At 42.4% G+C, this 22,664-nt stretch overlaps 1 protein-coding gene across 1 annotated transcript in view; it reads left to right on the forward strand.

Annotated features, from left to right (window-relative positions):
- The window catches only part of LOC126092748 (leucine-rich PPR motif-containing protein, mitochondrial-like), a 245,182-nt gene that overhangs the window by 205,494 nt on the left and 17,024 nt on the right, over nt 1-22,664 (forward strand). The window contains 1 exon segment of the mRNA XM_049908474.1: nt 8,567-8,789. Coding sequence (XP_049764431.1) covers nt 8,567-8,789 — 223 coding nt within the window.

Consider the following 22,664-nt stretch of genomic DNA (forward strand, 5'->3'; position numbering starts at 1 on the left):
TGGTCAGTGCCTTTATGGAAGAATGTTTCCGATTGCCTGTGGAACCATGATTGTACCAAAGCATGTTCCTTTTTGTCTGAAACAAATCAGCGGCCATGAATGTCTTTCTTCAGGACTCCAAAAATAAGGGAATCACATAGGGAGAGATCTGGACTGTATGGTGGATGTGTAAGAGCTTCCCAGCGAAACTTCTGTAGTCTAGTCTAAATAATGTTGGCAACATGTGGGCCCGCCCACATCCTCCATGCAGTCCCTATCTCTCACCATGGAATTTCCATATATTTGGAACCCTGAAGGAGGACATTTATGGCTGTCAGTTTGCTTCAGACAAAGAAGTGCACACCTGAGTGCAACCATGGTTCTGTAGGCAGCTGCAAACATTTTTCCATGAAGGCGTCTGGTCTCACAGTGATATAAATGTTTTAAAAGTTGTAGAGATTGATTTTTAAGTAATAAACAGTTTATTTACCTTTTTCCCCATCAGTCCCATTTTCATGTGACTGCTCCTTACACACACCTTAAAAAAAAGTTTCGCATCACCTCAGTTCTGAGAGTTCCGGAACCTGTACAGAAAATTGGAATAGAGATCAACATAAACATCATTTCCGCCCTTTTTATTGCTCATGAAAACCACACATTGCATGTTGTACCACCATACAACAAGACATTCTAATACCCAGTAGCACAACCTCTTACATTGATGCATGCCTTTATTTGTTATGGCATACTATCCACAAGTTCATCAAGACACTGTTTGTCCATGTTGTCCCACTCCTCAACTGCGATTCGGTGTAGATTCCTCTGAGTGATTGGTGTGTCACGTCGTCCATAAACAGCCCTTTTCAATCTATCCCAGGCATGTTCAATAGGGTTAATGTCTGGAGAACATGCTGCCCACTCTATTTGAGCAAAGTCATTATCCTGAAGGAAGTCATTCACAACATGTGCTTGATGGGGTCGCGAATTGTTGTCCATGAAGACCATTGCCTCATCAATATGCTGCTGATATGGTTGCACTATCGGTTGGAGGATGGCATTCACGTATTGTACAGCCATTACTGTGCCTTCCACGACCACCTGTGGCGTATGTCGGCCCCACATAATGCCACCCCAAAACATCAGGGAACCTCCACCTTGTTGCACACTCTGGACAGTGTGTCAGCCTGACCAGGTTGCCTCCAAACACGTCCCCGATGATTGTCTGATTGAAGGCATATGCAACACTCATCGGTGAAGAGAACACGATGCCAGTCCTGAGCGGTCCATTCGGCATGTTGTTGGGCCATACATACTACACTACATGGTGTCGTGGTTCCAAAGATGGACGTCAAGGGTGAAGTTGTGCATCATGTGCAGCCTATTGCGCACAGTTTGAGTTGTAATACGACATCCTGTGGCTGCACGAGAAGCATTATTCAACATGGTGGTGTTCCTGTCAAGGTTCCTCTGAGTCATAATCCGTAGGTAGCAGTCATCCACTGCAGTAGTAGCCCTTAGGCGGCCTGAGTGAGGCATGTCATCAACAGTTCCTGTCTCTCTGTATCTCCTCCAGGTCCGAACAATATCGCTTTGGTTCGCTCCGAGACGCCTGGACACTTCCCTTGTTGAGAGCCCTTCCTGGCACAAAGTAACAATGCAGACGTGATCGAACTGCAGTATTGACCATCCAGCCATGGTTGAACTACAGACAACTTGAGCTGTGTACCTCCTTCCTGGTGGAATGACTGGAACTGATCAGCTATCGGACCCCGTCCATCTAATAGTCGCTGCTCATGCATGGTTGTTTACATATTTTGGCGGTTTTAGTGACGTCTCTGAAAAGTCAAAGGGACTGTGTCTGTGATGCAATATCCACAATCAACGTCTGTCTTCAGGAGTTCTGGGGACCAGGGTGATGCAAAACTTTTTTTGATGTGTGTACATCAGTTGGTTTAACAAGTTCAAAAGTATCTGGCGTTCCAAAATATCTTTACCTTTCATTTGAAATAGTGTGTATGTTCAGATTGCAAGTGCTGTCAGTGTGAATTGCTGTCTCTGGACTACTATTCAGACAAACTGTGTAGCCATTCTTGACATGGACTCCTTCCACATTGCAAGTGTTCCTGTTCTGGGTCCTGGAAGCTCTAATCAAATATCTCTACCAAAATAATGAAAGCTCTTCTGTTCAGTACAGTTGTATTGCATTTTCAGTTACAGTATCGCAAGCTATATCACTTTTCATTTACAATTTGTAGGTGTATATCGATGTGTGATTTGACATTAATCCTCTATATTGTTCACTAGTGACAGTTTTGTACTATCTCTACAATAGAAGGAATACTTTCTCTCTCTCTCTCTCTCTCTCTCTCTCTCTCTCTCTCTCTCTCTCTAATGTGAGCATGATTATCTTGGCTCACCCATTTTCTCAGTGTCGTGCCCTGATTCTCTGAGCTGGGATGCCATAGTACGAAATAATTGCCCATCCAGCAACTTCCAGAATGCAAAGCAAATCTGCCATCGCCATACCGCATTGGCGACACAGCGTCCATCAAGGCCAAGATACTTTCACAAGTGATACAACTCGCAACACTTAACAGTCATAAACAAATTAACTTTCACTGAAAGTGTCATCATTCGTCAGCCAAGTAGACGTTGAGTAACAAATCACTTTACTTAAGTACATGTTACAACACACTGTGATGACTCCTCACAATTCCAGACTCACGTACACTTCGTGATGCATCACTTCAAACTTGTGAAACGGTTAAGCTTTATAAGCAGTTTGAAAATCCGGCAATCTTCACTTCTCTACCACGTAAGTTCATCTTTTTCATAATAAATCCATTCAGCTGCTCACTTAACAACACATAAAATTACGCACCATAAAATGTAGAAGCAGTGTTCAACTAAATACCCAAATGATATTCAGAAGAATAGGAAGGAAGGAAAATTAGGCTTTAACATCGTGTCAGTGATGGTGTCATTAGAGATAAAGCACAGGTTCATATTGTGGAAGGGTGGGGGAAGAAGTAGCCTCTTCCCTTTCAAAGGAACCATTCCAGCATTTGCCTTAAGTGATTTAAGAAAATCATGGGAATAATAACTCTGGATGGCGTGATGAGAATTTGAAACACCATTGTACTGAAAACTTAAATGCAAGTCCATTGTCTTACCTCTGTTCTATCTCTCTCATGGAGAGATGTTTAATAAGAAATAATAAGCCAGTTCTGCACATGTGACATGGCAGAGGAAAAACGTCCCCGGCACAGAGGACTTGTGACGGTTGTCCAGCCATCTGTTGGCCTTGTTGTGATCCACGCAGTCCAGGGAGGCAACACGTTATACATATGCAACCCTATGATGCTTCAGTGTCTGAGGAGTTGTTGATCCTTTTAGACAAACGGCAGGTACATGGCAGTCTGCACCTCCTCTGTTGGTAATACAGATAATTTTCCAATGGTCATCTTTAATCATTTCAGGTGGATGCTAGGATGATTACTTTAGATGGTCAGAGCTTCCCGTACTCTGTCTCTGAGATCTCACATAAGACTTCTTACTGTCCTATCACTTATTTCCTCGTAAGTTTGTAGAAGAGTGTCGGAGTCATTCCATCACCTCTTTAGCTTTTTGTTGGTTTGGCTATAACGCAAACAAACAGTTTGGAGAGGTTTTGCTGTTATAGGTTTTTGAGTTTTGTTAATTATGTTTCATTTTAATGGTTAAGAAAATTGTAGCTGTACTGTTCTTATGGTTAGAAAGATTTTTGGAATTCATGGCATGGCCACTTATTTGACAGACTGGGGCTCATGTGGGAGTCTGTCGCACTAAAATATGATTAAAGTTCCAACTGCCAGTTATTACACTTTCAGTTTAATTGGTATCATGGAAAATTTGTCACCAAACATCATAAATTGTGGCTAAGATACCTGTTCATACAAAATCTTTGGGGGTGAGGTTACAGCATATTTTTTGTATCAGCACGGATCATATAATTTTACCATATTTTCTATGCATGGTTCTCCAGTCTGACTATGCCATTGGGCATGCCTTCAATCTTGTTAACTATATAGCTGGTGGTTGCTAATCCTCAATTTAAGTTCAGGTGATACTATCTTTAACAATAATGAAATCAAACAATGGAAACTCCAGAATGGAATGTAATAATATTAGAGAAGCAAAGTTCCTACTCACCATATAGCTGAGATACTGAGTCGCAATAGGCACAACAAAAAGATTCACACAATTATAGCTTTCAGGAGAAGGCTGGGGCAGGTTGGGGGAGGGATGTGTGGAGGGGATGGCGGACAGTGAAGTGCTGCAGTTTGGACGGCGGGCAGGGGCGTGGGGGGGATTAGTGGAAGGAGAGAGATAAAAAGAAATAAAAAGACTGGGTGTAGCGGTAAAGTGACGGCTGTGTAGTGCTGGAATGGGAACAGGGAGGGGGCTGGATGGGTGAGGACAGTGACTATCGAAGGTTGAGTCCAGGAGAGTTACGAGAACGTAGGATGTATTGCATGGAAAGTTCCCACCTGCACAGTTCAGAAAAGCTGGTGTTGATGAGGATCCATATGGCACAGGCTGTGAAGGATATCATGTTTGGCAGAGTGTTCAGCAACAGGGTGGTCTAAATGTTTCTTGGCCACAGTTTGTCAGTAGCCATTCATGCGGCAGACAGACAGCTTGTTGGTTGTCATGCCTACATAGAATGCAGCACAGTGTTTACAGCTTAGCTTGTAAAACACATGACTGGTTTCACAGGTAGCCCTGCCTTTGATGGGATAGGTGATGTTAGTGACCGGACTGGAGAATGTGGTGGTAGGAGGATGTATGGGACAGGTCTTGCATCTAGGTCTATTACAGGGATATGAGCCAAGAGGTTTTGGGAGCAGGGGTTGTGTAAGGATGGACGAGTAGTGTTGGTTCGGTGGACGATGGAATACCACGGTAGGAAGGCTGGGAAGGGTAGTGGGCAGAACATTTCTCATTTCAGGGCACAATGAGAGGTAATCTAAACCCTGGCAGGGAATGTAATTGAGTTGCTCCAGTCCTCGGTGGTACTGAGTTATGAGGGGAATGCTCCTCTGTGGTCAGACTGTGGGACTTGGGGAGGTAGTGGGAGACTGGAAAGATAAGGCACGACAGATTTGTGTTAGTACAAGGTTGGGAGGATAATTACGGTCAGTGATGGCTTCAGTGAGACCCTCAGTATATTCCGAGAGGGACTGCTCGTCACTGCAGGTGTGACGACCATGGGTGGCTTGGCGGTATGGAAGGGACTTCTTGGTATGGAATGGGTGGCAGCTGTCGAAGTGGAGGTATTGCTGGTGGTTATTAGGTTTGATATGGATGGAGGTACTGTGCCATCTCTGAGGTGGAGGTCAACATCTAGGAAGGTGGATTGTTGGGTTGAGTAGGACAAGGTGAAGCAAATGGGGGAGAAGTTGTTGAGGTTCTGGAGGAATGTGGATAGTGTGTCCTCACCTTCGATCCAGATAGCAAAGAAGCCATCAATGAATCTGAACCAGATGAGGGGTTTAGGATTCTGGGTTTTTAGGAAAGATTCCTGTAGATGGCCCATGAATAGGTTAACATAGGATGGTGCCACGTGTGTGTCGACAGCCGTACCCCAGGTTTTTTTTTTTTTTTTTTTTTTTTTTTTTTTTTTTTTTTTTTTTTTTTTTTTTTTTTTAAAGGTAAAGCCTTCAAAGGAGAAGTAATGGTGGGTGAGGTTGGTCATGACGACTAGTGAAGAGGTTGTTGGTTTGGAATCAGTAGGGCATTTGGAAAGCTAGTGTTCAATAGCAGTAAAGCCATGGGCATTAGGAATAGTGTACGGGGAGGTGGCATCAATAGTGACCAGCAGGGCACCGTATGGTAAAGGAAAAGGAACTGTGGAGAGTCGGCCGAGGAAATGGGTGGTATCTTTTATAAAGGAGGATAGGTTCTGGGTAATAGGTTGAAGGTGTTGGTCTACGAGAGCAGAGATTCTCTCAGTGGGGGCACAGTAACTGGCCGTAATGGGGTGTGCTGGGTGTTGTGGTTTGTGGACTTTAGCAAGCATGTAGAAGGTAAGAGTGCAGGGAGTGGTAGGGGTGAGTAGAGAGATGTTCTGGGATGGGCCTAAGGATTTGAGTAGTGACTGGAGATCCTGTTGGATTACTGGAATGGGGTCACTGTGGCAAGGTTTGTAGGTGGAAGTATCTTGACAGCTGACAGAGTCCTTCTGCCAGGTAATCCTTGTGATTCAAAACAAAAGTGGTGGAGCCTTTATCCGCAGGTAGGATTTTGAGGTCAGGATCAGTTTTTAGATGGTAGACTGCATTTCTTTCAGCAGATGTAAGGTTAGTTTGCATGTTGAGGGATTTGGGGAATAATGGTGAGGCAAGGTTCGAGGTTTAGAAATTGAGGAAAGTGAACAGGGGGTGGTTTGGGGGTAGTGGGGGTGGATCATGGTTGAATGGAGGAGTGAACTGAGTTAGGCAAGGTTCAGTATTGATCTTAGGTTGAGTCAAATTGGTCGGGTTGGCGAAAAAGTGTTTCCACTGTAGGGACTGGGAGAAGGAGAGAAGGTCTTTAACAAGTCCTGTATGACTAAATTTGGGAGTGGGGCAAAAGGTGAGGCCTTTGGAAAGGGTTTGATATTTCTGTGGGACTAAGGCTTTTGTGGGTCTGTTTAGGTTCTGGATTCTGTGTGGTGGTGGGAGGGAATTTTGGAGAGTGGGGTAAGTGTCTTAGTTCTGGGAGACAGGGCTTGTCAGCTATGGGGGGATGTGGGGGAGGTTTGGAGGTTGTTGTAGAGGTGGTGGACAGTGGTATTCCGACGTGGGAGTAGGAAGTGAGCAGGATGGAGACTTTTTTGAGGTGGCGTTGTGCATGTTGCTCCAGTTCCTGCAGGGCAAGAGTTTCAATGTGTGTTCCAGGAATTTGGGATTGCATAGCAGGAGAATTTTGTGGATGGAGAGAAGGTACTACAAGGAGGTTTGGGCTTGGTTGATATGGTTTTGCAGGACTATGTTGGTGAAGGCTAAGGATTGGCACAATCTTAACAGTTGGAGGTCATTGTGGAAGGAGGGGTGGCAGCCAGAGATGGGTAATTTGAAGATGAGCCTATTAGGGGGGATTCCATGAGCCAAGCAACAACAAGGAACACTATGTGGGACTGGGATCTGGATAGGGATGAGGAGACTTTTCTGTATTGACACGGATTGAAGGAGCAAGGATCCATGGTGGTGCAAAAAATGCGGAAAATTATGTATATAAAGTAGAATTACATCCAAAAAAATTACGCAAATATGCACCCAAATACGTGTGAAAAATCATGAAAAGGATGAAAGATATGCAAAAGGGGGAAAAAACGAGATGAAATCTGAGGGAGACTATGATAGCAAAAGGAGAAAACTCACAAAAATTGGCAAGAAGTCAGAAAGATCAAAATAGAGAAACTTGTACAAAAAAAAATCTGATGTGCCTTATCTTTCCAGTCTTCCACCACTTCCCAAAGTCCCACAGTCCGGCCACAGTACCGCCCAGGACTGGAGCAACTGATTTACATTCTTCATCAGGGTTTCGATTACTTCTCATTGTGCCCTGAAATGAGAAATGTCCTACCCACTATCATTCCCACCCCTCCTACAGTTGTATTCCACCGTCCACCAAACCTACACAATATACTCTTCCATCCTTACACAACCCCTGCTCCCAATCCCTTACCTCATGTCTCATACCCCTGTAATAGACCTAGATGCAAGACCTGTCCCATACATCCTCCTACCACCACCTACTCCAGTCCGCTCACTAACATCACCTAATCCATCAAAGGCAGGGCTACCTGTGGAACAAATCATGTGATTTACAAGCTAAGCTGCAACCAACAAGCTGTCTGTCCGCATGAATGACTACCAACAAACTGTGGCCAAGAAACAAGTGGACCATCCTGTTGCTGAACACGCTGCTAAATATATCCTTCATCTAAGTGACTGTTTCACATCATGTGCCATACAGATTCTTCCCACCAACACCAGCTTTTTTGAAATGCACAGTTGGGAACTTTCCCTGCAATACATCCTATGTTCCCGTAACTCTCCTGGCCTCAACCTTCATTAGTCTCTGTCATCACCCATCCAGCTCTACACAGCTGTAATTTCATTACCACACCCAGTCTTTATACTTCTTATCTCTCTCCTTTCTGCTACTTGTATCCCCCTCACCTCACCCCTGCCCACCGTCTAAACTGCAGCCCTTCAATATCTGCTGCCCCCACCATACTAATCCTTTCCATCATGCACTGGTGCTGCTGCTTGCAGTGTGGTTTCAGTTGTCTGAGACTGCAGTCGTGTGAGAAAGTTGTGTGTGTGTGTGTGTGTGTGTGTGTGTGTGTGTGTGTGTGTGTACACTGTTGCTAGAAGAAGAGCAAGAGCTTTAAAGCCAGTGTGAATACTATTTCCTGTTACGTGTTTCAATCCACCACACGTCAGGCGGCATGAGATTGTCTTTTCCTGATTTTACGTATTGATTTTATCTTTAAGTAATTTAAATAAAAAAAGTACTCATTGTATGAAGATAATAATACGTAATTGACCTCTTACAGGGCAGAAAATGAAGCTGGTCCAAAAATAACCACAATGAATATATCCAAGTTAATAGAAAAACTTGTGAAGGCAGGGAGGCAAAGTGAAGCAAGTAAAATGGTATTTGATTTACTAGAAGCTGGAACTCATCCTGTACCACATATTTTCAGATTTTTTCTGAACAAGTTGGCAGAAGCTGGTGACACAGAAACCATCAGCAGGATTGGTTCCTTCTTGACTCCAGTAAGCAACGTTTGCCATTATTATTATTATTATTATTATTATTATTATTATTTAAGAAATGGAAGGAGAAAGGGTAACAGCTCACTGTATTGTATAGCTGAGGTGTTGATATGCACATAAACAACATATAAAATTAACTTCTTGTAATGCAAGTCCAAAGACTGTAATTTATTTAAATGATGACTTTTCTGCTTTTGGCTGTAACTGTTTTTATTGTGTTATAGCAATTCTGACTTATATGCAATACGACACGCCAGCAAAATATAACCCGGTATAACCTCCCTTCTATGTACTTGGAATTAATGTTTTACCACTGTTTATGACATTTTTTTACTGGTCCCTTCAAATGCTCTAGAATTCTAATTCTGGTGCACTTATGCATTATCTGTACACATTATAAAAAATTTAAGTATGAATGTTTGTTCTACACCTCCTCCTAAACCACTGGGCCAATTTAAACCAGACTTAGCACACTTATCACTTACTGTCTGGAAAGAATTGCTGTAGGGTGTAATCTCCTCCTCCCACAATTTGTTGTTGTTGTCACTTCTGTTTTTGGTGGTAAAGCCTCTTCTTCAAAAATATGAGAGGAGTAAGATTTACAATAAGCTTTTTACGTATCTTCTTTTCGTGTAGTTAGCTCCAGTTCTTCACATCTAGGGGCTGAGACTTGAACCTGAAATGTTCATATTTTAGGATCTCATGGTTCCAATTGAAATAGTTAACTCTGAAGAATGCCTGCACTTTATTTTTGTTTCCATGAATGTTTTATTCTCTCACATTTTTCTGTGTCACACTGTCTTTCGAATTTTCACATTAACAAAGCCGAAATTACATTGTTCTTCCAAAATATAAAAACACATCTGGTCACATCAGAGACATGCACACTACTACTTCAGTTTGCATTAATAACAATATTCAAAAAGTTTGCAAATTTTCTTGACAGATTAACTTCTATTAATTTATATATTATTTTATTAATGAATGCAGAAATAAGCATAATAAATGATATCAGATTGAATAATTAATAAGAGAAATTTCAAGTGTGCCAAATATTTCATAATTTCAAATATTTCTAAAAAGAAGTTCAACTGTACATTCAGAGCTAGTACGTATTGATTGTAAAAAAGGAAAATAATTTATTTTTATAGATTTTAGCTTGAAATAAAACACATGTACAAATTCATATGAAATTTTGTAGAAAAACACCTGAGATAATATTAACCTGTTCAAAATTCCAAAATATTTCTGGTATCGACTACTTATGTTAAGGAAAAGTAATGCTAGACGGGGGTGTCTCTTTACAAGGGGTAAGAACCACCTACCTATCGAAGCAGCAGAGGTGGAGTGATAAAGCATCATAACTCACGACACGCATATACCCTTACTTTAGAAATCTGTTATTTGAGAATGAGAGAACTTGACTTGCAACAAACTTTATACATAATTTGAAACCTTTGCGAAACTTTTCTCACTGACATCCTACGCAAAATGATGAAAGAAGTTTATAGCTTATTAAATTTCCACTGTTAATGCAGTAAAAGTACTGCATGAAACATGACATTTTAATTTATTACTTTTTAACGACTAATTGTATTCGTGACATATTTTACAGAGAGTATTTACAGCTGAATGTACCAGCAAAATTATATCATTATATGACTCGTAGTTCAGGAGTTGCAACATCTTAAACATTGATAAACATTGAACTGCATGAAAATTAAACTACAGTCCGAAATTCGCCAGAGTTTCAGATGAAATACGTCTACAAATACATATGAAATATATGTGGAATACATTTCGTGTGTTCATACATGGGCAAAGCCACGGGTGAAAAGCTCATGCTAAACAGCTGGAACGATATCAACAAAATCTGATTCACACATTAGTTGCGATCAGGGAAAAAATACTGTGCAGTAAGAACCACCAGCCTCCTGTGGGGATGAGGAGGAAATGGAATGATCATTTGGCATTGTTAGCCGGGAGGCCCCATTCGGGGAAGTTTGGGCGCCGCATTGCAAGTCCTTTTTAGTTGACGCCGCTTCGGCGACTTATGAGTCAATGATAATGAAAATGATGATGAAGGACATGCAACACCCGGTCCCCTGCCGGGAATCGAACCCGGGCACCGTGCATGGTAGGTGGTAACGCTATGGAGGCGGATGGGGATGAGGATCAATAACATGGAGATAGAAGGGTGGAGGAGAAGCTGGACACACATAGGAGAGGGAGGTGGTCAGAGATGGGCTGGGGAAATGGAGGGGGGGGGGGGGGAGTAGGAGCTGCACTGATAGAAGATTGAATCTATATGTAATGGGGTGACTTCTGTATTAGTCTGAACCAGTGAGCTCTATTTAGTATTATGCTCACTGGCACAAAAGGAGTGAAGTTGACAGTGCTAAACAAAAGCTGTGGTGGTGCCTCTACTTTCGAAATATTTCCGTCCATTAACTTAATGAAACAAGGTTAATGGAGGGCAGTGAAGAAACAAAAAACGCGTACCTGAGATACACCGATAGCGCATTTTTGTGTGTCCCCTGAGGGGATGATGCTGGGAGCAGAAGCTTGTGGTGGGCTCATGGCACATTGGCTGCTGAGACAAGCCCTGCCTCCTTTTCCCAAAGCAGCCAGTCTACAGCTTATAAAATGAATGAACATGTAATAGGTTAATGCATCACAGAAGTGACACGGAAGTTGGTAGCAAGTCACTACAAGGACCAGGTACAGCGTCTTCGCTCCCTTTTGTAATTAATGGTAACAATCACTAAGCACAACAACTGCTTATGGCTCAATACTATATTCTCAATGACCGCTTATTGTTACAGTGCACCGTACTAATGTTGGCAACGAGTGTAAACATTTCGGAGTGGCATGAAATCTGCCGATCCATCGATCACAGAGGGGTGAAGTAAAAGTGCGCAAAACAGTATTTACACGGGCAAGGTGTTGGCATTCAAGTAGTGTTTACCAATATTAAGCAGTAAACTTTTATTCAACCTGCTTGTGAGGTACAATGTCAAAAGTCTTCTGGAAATCTAGAAATACCAAATCAATTTGAAATCGCTTATAATAACACTCAGAACTTCATATGAGTAAAGAGCTAGTTGTGTTCCACAAGAATGATGTTTTTAACTCCATGTTGACTGTGTGTGTTAGTACACCATTCTCTTTGAGGTAATTAATAATGTTCGAACACAATAATGTTCCCAGGTCCTGCTGTGTATTAATGTTAATGGTATAGGCGTGTAATTTAGTGGATTGCTCATATTACCTTTCTTGAATATTAGTGTGACCAGTGCATCTGTCCAGTCTTTGGGTATGGATATTTTGTCAAGTGAGCTATTGTATCAGCATACTCTGAAAGGAGCCTAATTGGTATACAGTCCGGACCAGAAGACTTGATTTTATTAAATGATTTAAGTTGCTTTACTACTATGAGGGAACCTACTTCTATGTTACTCATGTTGGCAGCTGTTCTTGATTCGATTTCTGGAATGTTTACTTTGTCTTTTTTGGTGAAGGAATTTTGGAAGACTGTTAATAACTGTGCTTTAGCAGCACTGTCATCAATAGTATTTTCACTGCTGCCACGCAGAGAAGGCATTGATTGTATCTTGCTGCTAGCATACTTTTCCCAGAATCTCTTTGGATGTTCTGCCAGGTTTTGAGACGAGGTTTCGTTCACATAGATGTCCGAGCTAAATTCCGAGGTCCTGTAAGAGATCGATAATCTTGGGTAATTTGTGTTTGATTAAATTTGGCACACTTTTTTTGTCATTTCTGCAACAGTGTTCTGACTTTTTTCTGTACCATGGGTGATCAGCTCCACCCTTTTTTAATTTATTTGGTATAAATCTCTCAATTGCTGTCAATACTACTACTTTGAATTCAAGCCACATCTGGTCTACACTTTCAGTATTAATTTGGGAGGACTGGAAATTGTCTCTCAGGGAGACATCAAGCAGAATTTGTATCTGCTTTTTGGAATAGATATATTTTTCGTTCATATTTGGAAGATTTTGGAGTTTAACTATTCAGTCTCACTACCACAGTCCTGTGTTCACTAAGCAGTCTAGTGTGTTTTCACAAACATTTACTGTTCAGGCAGACTCGTGATCTACTTGCTCGAAATAATTTTCAGACAAGGTGTTTACCACAGTTTCAGATGACGTTACGCATTCGTCCAAATTTAAACATATATTTTCACCAACGTATCAAGGGTAAATTGAAGTCACCGCCAACTGTAATTGTGTTATTCAGGTACATGTTTGAAATTAGACTCAAGTTTTCTTTTAACCTTTTAGCAGTTGTATTGTCTGATTTGGGAGGTTGGTAAAAAGATACAGTTATTATTTCATTCCGGGTGTCAAGAATGATCTCAACCCATATTAACTCACAGGAATTATCTACTTCAATTTTGTTACAAGAAAAACTACTTCTTACACCAACAAACGTGCCACCGTCAACTGTATTTCATCTGTCCTTTCTGAACACATTAGGTCCTTCGCAGAAATTTCGGCTGAACTTGAGCTTTAGCCACCAGCACCTTTTGAAACTGAAGCCCTTTTTGTGTTTGCTTGAGACCCTCTAACCTAAAAAACTGCCCAGTCCACACCTCACAGCCCCCACTACATGAGTAGCCACCTCCTGCTTGTAATGGATTCCTGACCTATTTAGCAGAACCTGAAACCCCACTACCCTAATGACACATATAGAGGAATCTGCAGCCTACACTGTTGCAGAACCATCTGAGCCTCTGGTTCAGTCCCTCCACTCACCTCTGTACCAGAGGTCCACAGTTGGTCCTGTCAACAATGCCGTAAATGAGCTCAGCTTTCACCTCGCAAGCAAGACTGGCAGCCTTTACCATTTCTGACAGCCTCCCGAAACCAGAGAGAATCTCTTCTGATCCAAAATTATACACGTCATTGGCACCAACTTGAGCCACTATCTGCAGTTGGCTGCTCCCTGTGCTCTTCATTTCATATGAAGGGACCTGTTCCATGTCTAGAATGGCTCTACCCAGTATGCACACAAAGCGGACATTGGCTTTCTTCCTCTCCTTGGCTGCCATGTCCCTAAGCTGCTGCATAATGCGCTTAACATTGGAGCTCCCAACTACCAAGAATCCCACCCTCTGTGATTGCCCGGATCTTGTGGGCTGAAAGTTTTTCTCTGAAAGAGGGCAGATAACTGCATCTGGCAGAGGGACAGTGTCAGCTACAGACAGTATCTGGAACCTGTTTGTCAGACTGACTGGAGAGACCTTACATTCGACCCTCTGGGAAGTATTTTGCAGCCTACCATGCCCTGGAATGACATCTTACTCGACAATGGGTGAAGGGTCAGCTTAAGTGTGAGCAGCAACAGGGCTGGCCATTGGTGCTTGTGGCTCATGTTGGACAACCACTGGATCCCCATGGCTGGCCCACAACAGTGACGCCCATCCACTATAGCCTCAAGCTGTGTAACTGGAGCCAATACAGCATGGAGCTGAGAGTGAAGTGTTACCAACTTGGCTTGCATCCACACCCAGAAATCACAGTTCCTATCCATACTAAAGACAGTGTAAAACTACACTACGCAGACAAAGGACTATCAACATGAATTGTGGAACTTTACTGTAGTCCTGATGAAAATGCAAGAACTATGTCTAATAAATTATATTAATATGCAGAGATTCAGAAACTAAACTAACAGTACACGGTGAGGCTAAATAATTTGCTCCTGGCTAGGAACTTGTAAAATGTCACAAAATTGGTTACTTCCCTGTTGCTGCTCTGTCTTGGCTGGCAGCTGATGCCTGATTGACTAATGCCAAAGAGTGATTGTTAGCTTTCAAAATAAATGAACAAACAACTATTGACACACGCTGTGAAACTCTACTGTAGACACTTACGAAAATGGAAGAGCTGTGTCTAATAAATTACATTAACATGCAAATTTTACAGATGTGCAGACTGTGAATGGAATGTCACCCAGTGCAGCATATATTCAGTCTCTTGGGGTCTTTCTCTCTTTGCACCCGTCCTTTCTTGTGAAAGTACTGCACCCAAAACCTAGCTCGGTAGTCACGCCATTATGTGTGTGTGAGGGGGAGGGGTGGCGGGGGTGTCAAGTACATGCATAGTGGTAGCCCTCTGACTATGCAGGGATTGCATTATTGGTCTCCCATGGCCAAGGTTCAGGGACTCCAGGCAAAAGGTTACTGACCAGATAACCATTGCTGTGGCTGTATGGCACCTGTGGGGAGAGCCCAAGTTTGGACAGTGTGCTACCATGGCAGAAGATTCACACATAAAGTCAATTAAATTTTCTTCCACTGGTGGCCGGAAGGTCCCAGCAGCCTCTTCATATGGAAAAGATTATTATGATGCAGAGAGACACTATTGTACAATGTTTCCTTCCTGGGCTATTTGTGGGAAGACGGAGAAGTTGGATATCTGGGAGTGGAACTATTCACTCAGTACGTAATATGTACTTGGACGGATAAGTGTATTTTGACTACAACAAAACCATTATTTTTTTGTTGGAAAGATTGAAGAAAAGTTCGGGGAAGTTGAGACTGAAGAAAATGTGAAATGGCTCATTTTAAATAAAACTTCCTCTGCTGCCCAATCTACAGCTCTTCTGACATGTCTCTGTCTAGGTGACATACCCGTGACCTTCTTCCCCACACAAAACTGTGAATATTGTCCAAGGAATCATCTGCCACAGATATCTTATGCTTCAAACAGATGATGAGCTCAAGACTAATTTCCAGCAGTGAGGTGTATATTTTCTGAGACGTGTACAAAAAGGATCCAAGGCTAATCGTACGGATACAGGTGCCTTTGTGTTAGCCTTTGAAGGGAATGTCCTTCCGGAGGAGGTTAGTCTCCACTGATGACAAGCAGTGATCCTGTGGCATGACCGACTCATATGGCCCCTTCATGCTAAACCTGGCCACGTGTCAAGTGATCATTCAGTGGAACTGTGATGGGTACTACTGTCACCTGCTGAAACTGCAATGTCGTTTTTCCTCTTCTTCTGCTGTTTACATTGCTCTCCAAGAAACACACTTCACTGGTGATCATTCTCCAATGCTCCGTAGCTATCATGCATACTGTTGAAACCATGCTGGTGCTGAGAGGGCATCTGAAGGAGTCTATACTTTGCTTCCTGTAGATGTCATCAGTGAATGGATTTCCCTTTGAGCCTCGGCAGTTACCATTTACAATGTTTACCTAGTTCCAGACAGGTACCTATTTATGTTGAAATGACCCCTTAAATCAACTTTCGCCCATATTCTTCTGCTTCGTGACTTTCGCACACCACCCTCTGTGGGGGGGGGGGGGGGGGGAGTACCCTTTCGTCTGGTAAGGTCTTCTAATCGACAAGCTTGTCACAGACCATGATCTGTGGTGGTTCACTTGTACACTTCAGTGCTGCCCAGCTTTTCAGCTGTTGATCTATATCTCTCTTCCCCTTATATTGTGGCTTCGCTAAGTTGGTCACCACATGATAACTTTTGTGACAGTGACCACATTCCAGTGATCCTTTAGTTTCCTTGCCACTGCCAGACAGACAGTCTACAATGTTGGGCACTTCACAGAGCCAGCTGGCCTTTGTATGCTTCTGCTGTTACATTCACCACTTCTTTGTCAGATTATATTGATGAGGTCTGAAATGTGATCATCCACGCCATTGGAACTGCTGTTTCCCTTTCTACAGGTCCCGCCTCCCCCCTTCCCACACCCCATGACCACCTCCCTCCCCCACACTATCAGCCGGTGCCATGATGGACCAAAGACATTACAGTACCTACTCAGGATCACTGTTGAGCCCTGCAGTGATTCAAATGCCATCCTTTGAAGACCAGACTTACCACTTTTAAGCAACTTCGTGTCAAGACTCACTATTTAATAAAAACCAGTAAGAAGGAATGCTGGGAGGACTATGTCTCATCTGTTGGAACGGCGGGTGTGGACCAAGCTCCGTAATCTTACAGGCCACCAATGGCCAACAACTGTTCCAGGTCTTGTCCTAGAGCGTGGTCTACTTTGTACCGATTCATCAATTCTTGCAGAACACCTTGTGACGCACTTTTCGACAGCATCAGTGTCTCCCTATCCAGCTACCTTTTTTACAACAGAAGCAACAAGTTGAAGACGTCCCTTAAGTTTCACGCCCTACCAGGCTTAATCCTATAATGAACCCTACACTAAGTGGGAACTATTCCAGGCACTTGCCTCGTCCCACGACACAGGTCTAGGCCCTGATTCGATTCACAATCAGATCATCCAACACCTGAATGTTTCCCAAAAACAAGGGTCTTTAACCATCTTTGGCTCAAAAGTGTCATCCCCTCGCAGTGGTAAGATAGTTTAGTTGTCCCAATCCTTAAACAAGGCAAGAACCCAATATATTTAGATTGTTACCAGTCATTCAATGTGAACAATGTACTCCGTAGGCTGCTTGAAAGGATTTTTGCCTGCAGATTGTGCTGGGTTCTGCAATCTCAGAGTGTTTTCTGCCCCTATCAATGTGGTTTCCACAAAGGACAATCCATAACTGGCCATTTGCTCAGGTTGGAAACGTTAATCCAACGACGTTTTTTCTAAACCCCAACACCTTGTTGCAGTCTTTTTTGAACAGGTATTCAGTCAGATAACTCACAAAATGTTCAGTGCACAACAGTGAAATTTTGCTTGTTAGAAATATTCAGCTGCTGCAATTTGAGATGTGCTCTTAGCATATTGCCTCGAGGGGGCATCAAAAAATGTTTGACAACCAATCTTGTACGAGAATGCTTAACTTTCCTCATAGCTATAATTTATGTATATTAATTTATACCATTAAGTTTTCATATTTATGTGTTGGCATTACTTAACAGTGATATTTTTATTGACTGAGTACATCATGTGTCCTACGCTCTGATATCTGCAGTCATTGGCTGGTGAGATTATGTGACATGAGCTATGATTGACTGACAAAAGCACATTGTGGAATGCACTCTTGACATCAGTGCTTTGGAAACTATCGTGCTGTATTTGGTGGAATTTGTATTTATACTTTCATAATACGGAAACTGCAGTGTATATGTTGCCGTGCATCAAAGATCTTTCCAAAACTCATTATTTTTCCTGAGTTTCATCCCCCAAAGTTCCGAGAAGTTTTGTGCCAGTGTATGAAACCTTTACCATTCAAAGGATTCATGAGTTCTAAGGCTCCTATGGGAAGTATGTTGTCACTTAACACAAAAAATTTACTTTCACCCAGCGTATTTACACTTGGGAAAAGGTGTATTTTTAACTGGGAAATCCAGGAATTTCTTATTCTTGTCCCCATATACACAATAAATATGTACTGACTCTATGAGCAGTCTTCAGGCTTTCAACTGATGTTGTTCTTGCTGCCCTTTGGTCTCTGATATTCATGACTTCCTTGCTGACCTTTGTCGTGCTGCCCGGTAAGTTGTATTGTCTTGGTCCCAAATCATGGGTTTATCCTAGAGAATGAATTGGCCAACTGTTTGGTTAGAGGAGCCCTTAGTTGCTCCTCACTCTATTTGCTGACCCCAGGTACAGATCTGTGGGTCCACATGAGATCTCCAATCACTCAGAAATGGAGCTATATCTGGTGGGCTACTGCCCCATCTGATAAACTCCACACGATAAAGGAGACTACAGCAGCATGGTGCTCTTCCTCCCACTTCTCCCATAAGGAATCCAGTCATCTGTTGTCTCTGCATCATTCATACCGGGATAACTTTTAGTTTTCTTTTGTGTAACACACCATCCACACATTGTGGTTGAGGAGTCATACAGACAATAACTCATATCTTGGTGGAATGCCCCCTCCTTTTGGACCTCAATGATTTAAGTATGGACTTCTGGAATCATTGCCTCTAATATTGATGGACAATTCATAGATGGTTGAACTGGTTCTCAGTTTTCTCCATGGAGTGGTTTCTGTCTCAATTATAAGCTTTTAATCTATTTTTGGAGCAGAACCAGAGTGATTTGGGATGGGGGGGGGGGTCTGTCTACTAGGTCCGGGGAACCACTGATACTACCTCCTTGACCAGGGTACTCTTTCTGCCCTTTTTTACTCTGTTCTAAGTGTTTAGATTTGATTTATCTCCTTTCTGCCGCACCCCATTGTCTATTACAGGTTCATACATTGTTGTATAGTGGGTGCTCTTGACTATAATGCATCAGGGGTGGAACAGCTGTGTGTGGGACATTTCCTTTTGCATTCAGAGCCCCAGAGAAGCTCACCTGCTTACTCCCCTATCTCCTTCATCTTGCTTTTATCATTGACTACAAAAGATGTCCATTATTTTAATTAACCTTCTTGCTTTTACTGTTATGAACCTCCTGACTAGATCAGAAAACGTTATCGGTGAATGTCTTGACTTTCAGATGTATCGCTTTTCGATTGAGTGACTGAAGACCTTGTTGTTTGGTCCCCCCTCCCTCCCAACCAGAAAACTTTGTTAGCTCTTATCTCCTGAGTTTTGAACCAATAGAAGTCTTCAAAAGTTGGGACAATTTGTGCCACTAGTGCTTTGTCCCCTAACACTGCCAACCTAACAATAACTATACTGTGTGTAGTGTTGCTCATAGTTGATGTTATTGAATTAGGTATTGGGTTGGGCTAAAACTTCAATATTAGTCTAAACCAGTGAACTCAGTTTAGTGTTAAGCTGTGTTAGTGCCTCTTCCAGATAATATTCGAACTACCTTCAAAATGTTGCACATGTGACATCTCTTGCGAACAAAGTAGGGACTGTATGAACCCAGACTGGGTAGCATCGTCATGGCGGAGGGATGTTGAGGTGGTGGAGTGTTGATGTGGTGGGGTGTTCAAGTGATGGTGCTGGCCAGTGGTGCCAAGGAAAACTCAGCTGCAAGTTTAAACATCTCTATCCAGTTTTGCACTGAAATAATTGAAGTGCTACAACACAATGAACTGGTACCCCTGGAGACACTTGGTCAGACAGCAGTGTATCAGCTACAGATGGCTGTGGCAGTATGCTAGACATGTATGTCCTTGTCCTGATTTGCTGGCACTGCTTCCTTCCTCAGCATTGTATGCCCCAGTTAACGCTGTGGGGCCACAACCCTCTGAACTGGTCTGGTGAAGATTGCTGCCGAGACTAGTCTGTGTGGGTTGCTCGCTGGTCCGTAACATGCTGGAGGCTTGTGTGGCCCTGGAAGGTACTGCAGACAGCCCATATCTGTAGTGAAATCAATGGATATGTATAGTGGTTAAGGGCACATTTGTTGTGCTGAAACGTTGTTTCCAGGCATGTACAGATCGATACCTTTGTGGCCAAAAGATGAGGATACTCCCCTCACTCAGTTTTTAGTTGTGCTTGCTTTCTGGGATGTCTGCAAGATTTTGGCACCCAGCCTGGCTGCCTTTTAATAGATAAACTCGTTTATAAAATCGCATACCAACACTAGTAACACTCAAAATTAGTGAAAGCATTACAGTCCTCTCCTCTTTGGGAAACCTGCCAATGATGTCTAACCCAGTCATTTTAAAAGATTCTGTACTCCTGGTAACTTTTGCAAAGGTATTAACTTATGGCACATACCTGCCTGTTGTGCACATTGTATACAACCTCTAACTTATCAAGCTTTTGTATGTCCATCCTTTTAGCAGGATGTCCTGGGACGACAACCGTTTACTATCGTGACATAAAATAAAAACACCTACAGCCGTACTTATGATTTTATTTTATTTTGTCGCTATCAGTTTTGACGCTTCATTGCGTCATCTTCAGGCTGTTTTGATGCAGTACAGGTTGACGCAATGCCCATGCCTAACACATCAGTTGGAAACCGCATCAAAACAGCCTGAAGATGACACAATGATGCGTCCAAACTGGTAGTGACAAAATAAAATAAAATCATAAGAACGGCTGAAGGTGTTTTTATTTTATTTTTTTATTTTATTTTTTTTTGTCACGATCTAACTTATCAATCCAAATCTTCTTTCTTTGACTTGTGTCAGTAGTATTCCGCTACTCTCCTAATTGTTGTTCTACAACCCCCACGTTCTGACAATATGTAATCACGTGCTTCTTTTAGCACTTCTTCTTTTAGCTCTGGTGACACTACTATCTGTGGCCCCAACCTCATTGTCTAAGACAGCAACCCATCACACATAGTGAATTGCAGCTGCGACATGTACACTTTACATTGTGCTTTAGAACTTCCACTGGCTGCCATTGTGCAAGGCCATGATTTTTAATTAAAACATCTGCGTATGTATATGTCTTTCCAGGCTTGTACACGACTTCATACTGGAACTAGCTTAATCTCAGTGCCTTTCTTGTTAATCTACTACAAGTGTCCTTAAGTCATAACCACCACTTAAGAGCTGTGTGGTCAGTTACTTCTTTCAACACCTTTCTATACAAACAATATCAGAAAAACGTGATTCCATATATGTCACAGAGCATTTCTTCTTCTGTAGTGGAGTAGTTTATTTCCCCTCTGTTCACTTGGCAAGAGGCGTATGCTAGTGGATACTCCTCTACGTGTACTATTTTACTGAGAACACACCACACCACTTGATAAGAAACATCACACAACAAGGCAAACTCTTCCTTGTAATCTGGAACAATTAGTACTGCACTTGAAGTTGATGCTGTCTTTAACTTGTTGATCACATCACAGCATTCGCCCATTTGATCTTTACACCCTTTTATAAAAGTTTCATCTTAGCCATCTGGTAAAGGCCTGGCCAGACAGAATCCGGCCTGCCGCTGTGACGGATGGAGCAGCGGGAGGCCGGGCCAGTCAGCGGCCAGGGACGCCACACAGGCAACGGCCAGCCACAGCGACTCTTGATGCGTCAGCTGTTACACTGTGGAAAAGGCCGAACCCCATTATTAACCTTGCATGCGTAGCGCGATTGTCTTGGCGTTAGATGATTTGGAAGCTTCACTAGGGACACGTTATCTTTGTGCAAGGAAATGAGTAGCTCGCACTAGCGATCCGAAATGGCACCAAGAAGAGAAGATGTTGGGTGCACGATATTAATAGCAAGAGAGAAAGCTTAGGAGAATACCATCATGTGTGTTGATCTACAGTCTGATGAAGATAGGTTCTTCAAATATTTTCGTATGTTGCGAGAATGTTTCGAGGAACTGCATCGTCTGATAAAAAGGTAGCACCGAGAAGTGCACAACGAACTGGAGAAAACCAATTGATACAAGGTACAGACTAGCCATTTGTTTGAGGTAAGTTGTACCATTTGTGGCCTCTTTGTGCTTCAAACAGAAGTCATATAAATTATTCCATTTCAGTTTTGCTGTATCATATGAAAGGTTCGGCAGAAGAAAGTGCTATCCCACAACGTAGTTACGGGTGGAGTGATAAATTTTTGTTCCTGTGTTTACGAATTTAGCAAACGATAGTAACATCTAGTTCCATATGTCCCGCTAGACAGAACTTTCTACTTAATAGATTGTTCTGTTTCATTGTATTCATAACATTGTCATTGAATTTAAACAAACATATCTTTGGTCGTTAACTTATCTATTCGTTCTATCGGCGTAATTTATTTTAACCTTTTCCAGATACTAACGGCGACAGTCACCAGACCATAGCTTTTTTTTCCGGTTAGGACGTTCAAGAGTCTCAGAAATTGTGGAAGAAGTGTGCCAGGCAATATGGACTGTTCTACAGCCCAAGTATTTACCTACTCCTACAACAGAGATGTGGAAGAAATCTGAAGAAGAATTTCTAGAACTTTGGGGGTTTCCGAACTGCCTTGGAAGCATAGATGGAAAGCATATCAGGTTAAAATGCCTAAAGGATAGTGGATCCCAGTTCTTCTGTTACAAACAATTCTTTTCACGAGTTCTGGAGATCG

Source organism: Schistocerca cancellata, chromosome 7, assembly GCF_023864275.1.
Source record: "Schistocerca cancellata isolate TAMUIC-IGC-003103 chromosome 7, iqSchCanc2.1, whole genome shotgun sequence".
Lineage (NCBI taxonomy): Eukaryota > Metazoa > Arthropoda > Insecta > Orthoptera > Acrididae > Schistocerca > Schistocerca cancellata.